At 41.0% G+C, this 10,747-nt stretch overlaps 1 protein-coding gene across 1 annotated transcript; it reads right to left on the bottom strand.

Annotated features, from left to right (window-relative positions):
• Positions 1-1,340: 1,340 nt before the first annotated feature.
• On the bottom strand, positions 1,341-10,629 carry LOC104515619 (actin-related protein 3B-like; the record flags this gene model as incomplete). The annotated part of the gene is made up of 4 exons (XM_010159665.1): positions 1,341-2,308; positions 2,924-3,007; positions 3,410-3,535; positions 10,537-10,629. Coding segments are annotated over 4 exons (399 nt in total), but the record flags the coding sequence as incomplete, so codon positions are not given.
• Between the last annotated feature and the right edge of the window lie 118 nt (positions 10,630-10,747).

Here is a 10,747-nt window from a genome sequence, read left to right as displayed (position 1 = left end):
TCAACTTGCTGTTCACAGGTCCGTGCAAGGAATCCATATAACATAAATGAAAAGGCAAGCTTGATTACCAACAAGCTTAAATTAGCCCAACAGCAGTCAGCAAGACAGAAGGGGCTAAAAACTCACTTTCACATTTGCCCTCTGTCACATCTCTTCTTGAATTTTTTCCATCCAACGACTTTTTTCAACTCACGTGGTCTGTAGTGTGTGTGGTAAGTAGCGCCAGTCCTCCCAGAAGCTGAACAGGGGATCTCAGCTGCAGCACATTTGAACATCCATTAGTTTTCTTATTATCAATGTGTTGTTTTTTGTTTTTTATGAAGAGTAAACACGAGTGAGCACATTTCCTCATTTGTTTTCAGAGTCTTGCTTGCTTTCTGAAACTTTTTTCCCCCAAAATAATGGGTGCCCATGCCCTATATCAAAAGGGTGATGCAAAAAAGGTACCTGCTAACTCTAAGATACCTCAATGCTTGGCTGAAACTGGCTGCAAGCCACACGTAACTATGCCACATCCCTAGCATTCCCTATTTTGTAGCACCGGTGAGCATGGCGGCGTTTCAGCTCCTGTTTGCTCAGAGCACTAAAAGCGTGCCTGACTCCTGTGAAGCCTGTCTGCAGCTACATTGTGCCCAATACCCAAGTAGCCAGCAGTGCAACGACAAACTTGAAACACAGACAAACCGATGCAACACTGGAACAGGCTGAAACAGTGTCAGATTACCCATTTCCCAGTGAAAAGACTGAGCAAAGCAAGCTTCAGTGTGTTTCTCCTAAAGCTGAGCTTCATACTCAAAAGCCTTGCAACCCAGGCTGGATTCATGGAGTCCCATTTTGTTTAATTTCTCATTTATGCCGAACAAATAACTGCTTGGTCTTGATCCCTCCACACCAGTTAAAACAAAATTGATGTGTCTTGCAAAATTCTTATTGGGCTACACAAATTGTTATGAAATCTCTGCTGCCAGAGATCAGATAATTATCAGTACAGACTGATTAGGATTTCCCACCTTACTTACATCTAAACCACAGAAAAACAAACACTGTGTCCACAACAAGGTGATGTACCTATAACAGGATAGTTAAGCCCTGGAACAGGTTGCCCAGAGATGTTAAGGAACCTCCATTCACGGAGATACCTAAAACTTGACTGGCCCTGAGCAGCCAGATTGGACATGGAAGTGACCCTGCACTAAGCAGGCACCTGGACCAGAAATGGCCAGAGGTCCCTTCCAACTTCACTGTTACTGTAATTCCATGTACATTGACATATAAATGGAAAGCTTACCTCAAGAGATAAAGTGGAAGAGTATGTAAATCAGGACTACCACAAACATTCATAAAGATGTTAACAGCTTTTATTTCACTGGTGCAAGGCCCGTGTGTCATCCATCACTCACCAACATCAAAACAAAACATCATCTTCTATAAAACAGTTTCAGAAAATTCAAAACAAAGTAACAGCAGCTATAATAAACTTCATACAATACTGTAAATCACTTAGTTTATGTCATCCAAACAAGAACAAATCCGTTTCTAGCATACATGGCTTCTTTCTTTTTTTTTTTTTTTTTGCCAAATAGAGAAAAAAATACCAGCACAACTCCAATACATGCCTCACACCCGGAAATGCGTAACATCACTCTGTGACATTGGTAGCTGTTCGTGCTTGGAACTAGTCATCAATCCACCCTACCAAGATCATTAAATACAAAATGATATGAAAAACCTACATTTACAAAGTGCAGTCCCAATCCTGCAATCTAATCCTTTTGGGCAGGTGCCTGCAGCCACTCCAGCTCCCCTGAAGGCAATGTGGTATTCAGTGCTCCATTGCTGAAGATTTGATTGCAGAATCAGGGCACAAATAGGAAAGGTTTAAATCTTTCCACAAGCAGTAAACACTGCCTTATTCTTCTAGATTCAGTTTCAGTAGTATTTGCACAACCTCCTAAACCAAGAATTACCCATTTTCAATACCTCACATTTAGGAAGAAAGAAGGATAGGCTTTGAAGTAGTCAGCAGAGAAATGGCTTTTACTGAAATGACCTGGGGCTGTAAGTTGTGCTTTAGTGCACGTTGGTGATCCAAATGCTTCCAAGAGATAACCACACTTTGCTTCAGTATTTACAGTACCTGCTGCGTTCCTCTGCTTTACAAGAGCTTCTTCACCAGCAAGATATCAGAGATCTCGTTTCCATTAGATGAGCATTATGACATGACTCCAAAAACAGGATTATGACGACAAATACTAGGGCCATACTCTTCATAGTCTTTCTTGGTGTGACATACTTGGAAAAACTCTGGCTATGAAAATATAAAACAAATCCCCTCAAAAGCATAAGAATACGTCAAGTAGAAAAAACAATAAACAAACTAATGCCTCAACATTTTTGTAGATTGCATCTTTCTGATGTGGAATTATACTTTTGAAATAGAATAAAACTAAAAAATATTAAGATATGAATACAATTAATCAAGAAAGTTTGTCTGGACAGAAGACTGCTTTTAAACACAGCAAAAAGAAATCCCACTTTGGAGACTGGAATTGCTCACATTCTTCTGTATTTGCTTCTCTCTCGGGTTTAAGACCACTGAATTGGATCCTATATTCCTCAAGTCCTAACTAACCTCTACTGCTGACTTCCAAGAATAAAGGGACAATATTGCAATTACCGTAAAACACTACTTCAGAATTATGTCAAATCATGATATCTAGGAAGTGAAGCTCCTACCTGCCCTGTACAAATTTTACTGAGCTAAAAGTTGGGTAAGGATTCCAGAATGTGATATAGTTTAGGCTGTCACAATGAAAAGGTTTAAAATACAGTACTCACATCAAATATAACCAGGAGACTATATGCAAATTAAAAAAAAAAAAAAAAACAAACCCAAACAGAACATTTTTGGTAAAAGACTTACTGTTGAAGCCAGCATGGAACCGCCGAACCAAACTGCATACCGCTGCATGTGATGTGTTATCACTTGAACTTCAACTGGTTTGGGCTATGAAAAACAAAATGCTCAGACCCAGTCATCTTCACCCCTCCATTCACATCATTGTCCCACACTCATTACCCAGTCTGTCATGTTCCCTAGGAGACCAAGTCATAAAACTGTTCATGGTTAGTATGCTAAAGGACACAACAGTTAAATCCCTCTTGCCTACTGCTAAGATCACATATCTCCTAGAAGGGAAACCAGAGTTGCCCTTAGAGACTGCTCACAGTAACCTTAAGATTCCCATAAAGACATGTCATATATTGCAAGGCTACCAGCACATTTAACACCACATACATATATACACTACACATTTCAAAACACTGTATTTTCACTTGCGAGGTGAAAAGTTTGAACATGGTTTCTTTCACTACTCGTGTAATTAAGGCACTTGAAATTCTTACTTACTTTTATCCGACCACCACTGAGTTCCTCACTAAGTCGCAATCTCGCATCCACTACTCTCTTCAAATCCCTTTGCAGTCGTCGTCCAAAGTCCCTGAACATCGTGGATCCTCCTGAGAGGACCACATTCTGTGCACAAATCAAAGAGACATTCTTTAAATTCATGTTCAAGCGAGTTTCCCAGAAGCCAACACTGCAGAGGTGACTATTTGGATCTTAGCATCATTGAGGAGCTGACAAGCTACATAGAACACCTTAAGCATTGCTTTATTTCCGTAGGAGGTCCATGGTCCCCAACTTTCTTTTTTTCTCCCCTTTAAAGAGTTTTATGTAGAATATGTTATTACAAAAGAGAAGAATTCCATTAAAATGGTTAGCTAGTACCCTACATGTACAGAGCAGAAGTAAGACACGACATCAAAAAGTTTCCCAAGGATGCTCACAGTGAGCAGTTTTAGCCCTGATGACAAATAAGGCTCTAGTCCCACGATACTACTGTTAGTGTCTTTCCAAAAGCTGTAAAGTTACCTAGAACTCAACTTTATTTTAAGAGTTCAACTACTAAACATAACCACCAGCAAGTCCAATGATTCTTCAAAAAGGTGCCACACCTCCAAAGAGGACTGCAGTACAGAGAAAGGTGAAGTGCCTTTCACTTCTCTTACCTATACCTGCTTGCCTGGCATTACTTCCCTTCCAGACCAGAACTGAAAGCCTCTTAGCATGGACTTGCACTCAGATTCTAAACAGGGGGTTTGGAACATCACATCCATAATTCTGATCATGTCACAGAGTCACAGACTAATGCAAAAGTCATTGATGCTAGCAAAAACGCATTTCATGATCAGAAAAATTAACTCCGTATGACAAAACCGCACACGTGCCATCGCAGACCGCAGCAACTGCAAACCAAAGTGCCAATTAGCACTTACTAAAACCACTCATATGCCTTAGGTATGTCCACAAGGAACTCGGAGATCAGGTATTCATTATACACAGGTCAAAGGATTCTCTCTGAGTAATAGTTTTTGATGCTGCAGACCAAGACTGTGCACGTAATGAAAGACTCCCTGCACCACTGTTTGCAGCCAGGAAACCTGCACACAGATCTGAAGACATGCATAATAAGCATTCATACTTGCATGGTGCAGAAATAACTGCCTGGCTTTTAAGCAACAGATAACAAGGAAAATCTTGTTTGTAACTTGTAAAGTGAGAAGAAAGCTGTTTGTTTATTCATAGGAAAAAAAAAATATCTCTGCACATTGTAAAAACCATTACAGCAGGAAAAACTCATTTTTTCACAGCTTCAGATTATCTGCAGTATAAAAGAGAGCATAACAAGGCAGGTGTATGTAAAAGAAAAGCACACATCCCCACAACATTACTGAAACATTTCCTGAAATAAAGAAGAGGAGAGAGAAGAGGAAAGGAGCCATACATATAAACCAGAAACCACAGCTGGTCCTTTAAATCCCTCCTTAAAATTAAAGCAGAAGGGAGATTCCCCCTGCTGCTCCATACACTGGAATATTTCTTCCCTACCCCAAAGTGGTCACGCATTCCATGTGGGAAAAGAAAACTGCTAATGGGGAAAAGACAACAACCAACCTGAGTGATGAAATAGCAATTAAAAAGATGCCATCAGAAAATATTACCTGGAGATAATGAAGTTAGTGAAAGCAGTAATTCTATTCAAAGCAAATTAAACTTCAAGTATACCCCGTAAAGCGGACAATGCTACCACTGGAAATAGATTTCAGAATATGCCTGAGAAGAATTGTTGAATACACCTGAGACCAACTCCTGCAACTACAGAGTTCGCAGTAACATTGGGAGGATCATCCATCCACAAGGAAGCTGAGGGGGACTTTTTACAAGGGCCTGTAGAGACAGGACAAGGGGTAATGGGTTTAAATTGCAGGTGGGGAGATTTAGATTAGATATCAGGAAGAAGTTCTTCACAGAGAGGGTGGTGAAGCACTGGAACAGGTTGCCCAGAGAAGCTGTGGATGCCCCATCCCTGGAAGTGTTCAAGGCCAGGCTGGATGAGGCTTGGAGCCACCTGGTCTAGTGGAAGGTGGCCCTGCCCATGGCAGGGGGGTTGGAACTAGATGATCTTTAAGGTCCCTTCCAACCCAAACCATTCTATGATTCTATAAGTTTAAGAGCAATGCAGGACAAGAACAGAAGTTCTAGGGTCTACCTGGTGAAAAGGTGAGACATCTCACTACCACTTATCTTGACAAGCCAGGCCTAGCAGAATTTTGGGTATAAATAACTAGGTAACATCAACTGCCATTATAAGGTGGTTAATCATACAGTTAAGGGTTCCCCTGCTCCCTGCACTTCCTGTCAGCACTGGGCCAAATCTGTGCTAACTCTTTAGAAGCCTGCTCACATATGGGCTTCAGTAAGTTATCACAACCCAGCAGGTCAGCCTCCTGCAAGATGGTCAGAAGCCAGGTAGTCATCATTCACAGTGAAAACAGAATCCATACACATTCCTCAAACAACACACACCCCCACTTACAAAGAGCCCAATTCAGGTGGGAAAAGACTGTCAGATAAAAAACAGATCAACAAAAAATCCCAACCACCACCAAAAAACAACCAAGAAATCACCCAACCCCCCAGCAAATACCTCCTCTAGAATAAGTGTGACACAGCGTAGTAATTCCTGTAATTAATTAACAAAAAAAAAACCATAACAAGAAGCATGCTAAATACATCTATAGAGAAAGCTAGCTACTAATATTTGGGCTTTCAGCCCACCTGGGAGCTGGTTTAACAGCTCTGAGCACACCACAGGTTTCACAGCTAACACAGATTATCTGACAGAAACAAGCTCCAGCTGATCTTTATTTTCATAGCTAACTGGTTGCAAATTTAAGTAGTTTCAAAAGAAGGCACTTCCTTAGAAGAGAGGGTTGAAGACCTTCCACAGCTAACCACAACAAGTAAATAATGAAATCAGGTCGTTTCTGGAAAGAAACCTGAGGGTGAACACCAATCATCTCAGAGAGCTGGTAAGAAGGTTCTCACTTCTCATCCATACACTTTACTTCTCTTATGAACTCTAGGATACTGAGTTTCTCTCCATGCCATTCCCAGTATTACGCCTGTATGTTGCAATGCTGCAGAGATATGAAGCTACCTAACAAAACAACCCAGCTGCCATAATGGAAATCCCTATAAAGTTTACATAAAAATTCCAAAAGGTTCAATTAGCTTCTGCAAAACTCGACGCTACCAATCACAAGGGGCCGAACTGGTTTGTGCATCTTCCTAATGCACCTCGTAACATGTCGTAAGCACACACTCAGCTGGACATTTCTGACTTTGCAGCACCAAACTGAGGATCATCCACTGCTTTTCTGGTAAATACGAACTTCGACAAGAGATCCCAGTTTCCCCTCCTCCCAGAAAATGGCCTAAATTGAAGTTGTTTAACATGACACAGCCACACCATCAGAAACATGTAGTGAGAGCAATATATGACTGATTATATTTACTATGGGTAAAAACTGAAAGGTTCACAAGCTGAAGCCAAGCACTCCATGAGCAAGTGAATCAATCAAGCTACATGCCTCTGTTAATTTAATTAAAACAGGGCAGTATTTGCCAACATTGTATGGGAAGTATAAGGAGAAATATACTTGTTGTTTATAATATTGTACATATCAAAGAAGTAAACGTACTGTGAGAAGCACTATTTTTTAAATAAGTTTGGCTTTCAGTGATCAATAAACAATTTCTGTTTCTTTAAAATCATGACTTTTAATGTTCACTTAACAGTTCAAGCAATAGCAAAGATTTCAGCACAACGTATGGTCGTGCTGTTCTGCAGAAATATGCCTGTACTCAGACACAGAAGCAGCCACAAAACACTGCAGATGAGCTACTGCTCAACCAGCTAGCACAGGTACTGTTACAAATCTAATTACGGCTGATAGGAATAAGCAGGGCTTCTCCTCAGTACTCCTGTGCTATGCTAACGGTGTTAATCACTTGGGGATTCCACATGAGGTAGCAGGAAAAGCTTTCCTTACATGTCTTATCATCGATGCCAATACAATGCAGATCTAATGGCCCGGCAGTCCCTGCAGTCTTACCCAGAGAGCCCCCACGCTGTGTGCTGAGTAATTAATAACAAATATTGTCATTTTGCTGAAGCACAGAGAGATATCAGTTGAACCCTATCGAGTCTTGTTCTCGAGGGTACCCACAGTTTCGGAGGGGAGCAGCAAACAAGCCAGGAACCATCACAGAGTGCCCTTCTCCCCGCAGCTCGCGGATCCCAGCCGCACAGCAGGCTGACAGCGCCATCTACACTCCACGCAGCACATCTGAGGCTGGGTTCACTCCAGTGGTAACGAGATCCAAGTTAGACGTGATGTTAGGGGGATTTTGCACCCCGTTAGCCTCCCATACCCCGGTTCTTGCCAGGCTTTGAGGATAGTTCATTAGGAGCTGGGCGGTCAATAGTTTAACCTTCCGAGGGGACGCTGATAGAAGTGCGGTCCAAACCTTAGTTGGATCAGCAAGCTCAAGTTCGCTGTTGTCCACAATAGCTGCACACCCAGCTAAAGTCCTATTCTCAAATGAAAAGAACCAATGTCTTTAAAATCCTGCCTCCATGCACCCGGATTTCCATTTTTCACTTAAAACCTGGATGATTTATCTACAATAAAACACCACACTTGCCAATACACTGCAGTCTCCACCTCATGCAATGCTTCCAGCTTGAGAAGAAGCTAGCTTAAAAGTTGGAGGTGAAGGATGTTACAACTTGATCTGTCATTATTTGAATCATGAGTATTTAAACATGCTTGGCTAGGATCTTTCAGAGATACCTCTGACAGAATTTACCTGGTTTCGGAAGTCACTTCTATTGAATTTGTGCCAAAAACACAGCAAAGAAAAGCTCTAAGAAATAAATTGTGGGGACAGCCAAGGACCATACCCTTACATCCTTTATACCACATGAAAGCAGAGACCTCACTGTTCTCATCTCCTGATACCATCTAAATTCTGGAAGTATCTGGGGAGAGACTGTAGATGGGGAAAAAGGAAGATGAAGCGTGGAGTAAAAGTGAGTTTCTGAACCTGTTACCAACAAAAAATGACACTTGTTAGAATATCAAGCAATTTGTAGAACTTCTGGAAGCTCTTTATTCACCTTTAAAGCTACTACAATTATATTCACTAGCTGACTGTTACATCCAGCTACTCTTTGTGGACAGTGTCAAAACTCATGCCTCAAATGACAAGAGTTAGGACAAGTTTCAGAGCATTTCTCAGCTGAGAAGAAATTTTTTAATAGCAACTAGCATTGAAAACATCCAACACTAGCACCTGCTGTGGTTATATTACAGAGCAGATGTTTCCCACTGAGGCGAGCTGGGTGTGTGTTAGCTACACTGCGTTCAGTAGTCTGCTCGGAGTAACCTAAGAGCTAGGGGAGGGACCATGTTTTTCTGCAGGCCATAGTCCCCATCACACTACTGTGCTCTCCCTCTGACTTCTCAGCATTTCTCTGATATCAGTTGTACTATATATTTATAAAAATATAAGGAAAGGTTGTGGAACAGTATTTTAAGATAAAAAGAAGCTAAAGAATTCAGAAAAGAAAAAAAAAAAAAAGACCACCTAGAACTAGACAAACTATACACCATTCTCCCCAAAGAATGCCAGGGGTGATGCAATGCCTCACTGAGCCCCATAAAACCATGACTGTATTTCTAGCTGCATGCACGATGGGTCATTTTTCAATGGAATTCAACACACAGGAAGGATCAACATAGCAAGGATGCCAGATTACTTCAACCGTGTGTTAAGATCCAAAATTACTCCTCCATCATTTCATTTGAGCACTCGCTTTAAATTTCATTCTGCTTTCTGAAGATTTGGGTTTGTTAAAAAAATTAATCCACCTATTTCTTCAAATTTCAGTGCAAGTCCCCTGGACCCAAACCCAGCAGCCTACCTATCTTCTCCCATTGTAGCAGAAAGCACCTCACCCCAAGCAATCCAGAATTCTCACCTGCCTGTTAGAGACCCAGAGAAAGACAGAAGAAGAATGTAAATCGATTCTTCCAAGCAATCACATTAAGATGATGTAATCATGGAAATTAAAAAAAAAAAAAAATTACAAGTGCATTGCTGGCAACCATTATTCAATTAAAAAGGCTTCCTCACGTGTGAAAGAATGTACGTGCTTGGTACTGAACAGCAACAGGCTCTGCCTGAAAAACCAGTCTTATGAAGGTCCAGCTGGTCCAAGCGTGAGCTTAAGGTATGAGCCCAGTGATCTTGAGAGAGACATTGATCAGACTGGAAACAGGGATACTAGCAATAAAACTAAAAAGAGAAATACCATAGGACATCAAACAATGGATTCTGAAACAATGCTTATTTTATGTTGTTATTTCCTAAAGGACATTGCTGCTGCATGAGGAGAAAACAATGAGGAAGCATAGCATGTGCTGCCAGTACAGAGAGAGCTTGTCAGAGGGTACACCTGTCAGTGTCTTCCTTTTAATTTCTTAAAGAATCAGTGACTGAAAGTATTCTCTGGATTACACCCTGGGCAAGTTTAAGCAGGCCTAAATATTGTCTCCTAAAAGATTTTAAGACTTCAGGTACTTTAATACTGGTTTCAATACCTGGCTAAAACTACAGACAGTGGGCAGATACAAGTCAAGCCTATGAAAAAAAATACGTGTATTTGAAACCACTGCTTAATAAAGTGGAGGGAGGAGGGGAGCAAGAGGGTGAGACCACGATGTAACCCTTAAAATAGGCAAAAGCCAAGGGTCTTCATGCACAAGAATTCATGTTACAGATGTCTAATACAAATAACATCCCTCTGCCTCAGTTCCATGGGGAAAATACTTACCTAGGTACCAAGCCAGTGTTAGATAAGCCTTCTTCCAAAAATAAAAAGCAGCAGATGTCATTTACTCCTCGCTCACAAGTGACACTTTTAACTCGAACTTACATTTCTACTCAAAGTTCACACTTCTCATAGTGGGGAAGTGGTAGCTATGGATATGCTTCACGATGATGATGTTGATATTTAGTCTCCAGATAAACATTAAGTTAATCTTACAACAAAAAGACCATACCTTATATAACGGACGCCGGACATCAATGGGACAGTTCTGTATAACTTCATCAACTACATCCGAAATGGATTCCATAAAATCAGGATTAGCAAACTGAAATGAAACAAAACAGGTATTATATTCTTCATCCTAAGAACGGAGAAACTAAAAGGCAGAAGTGGGACTGTGGAGAGATTTTGCAATAGCACCTTTAAAGGGGATGGGTGGGAAT

The sequence above is a fragment of the Eurypyga helias genome, unplaced genomic scaffold (assembly GCF_000690775.1).
Source record: "Eurypyga helias isolate BGI_N326 unplaced genomic scaffold, ASM69077v1 scaffold7379, whole genome shotgun sequence".
Classification (NCBI taxonomy): domain Eukaryota; kingdom Metazoa; phylum Chordata; class Aves; order Eurypygiformes; family Eurypygidae; genus Eurypyga; species Eurypyga helias.
The sequence above is the reverse complement of the archived record's forward strand: the minus strand, read 5'-3'. Positions and strand labels throughout refer to the sequence as shown.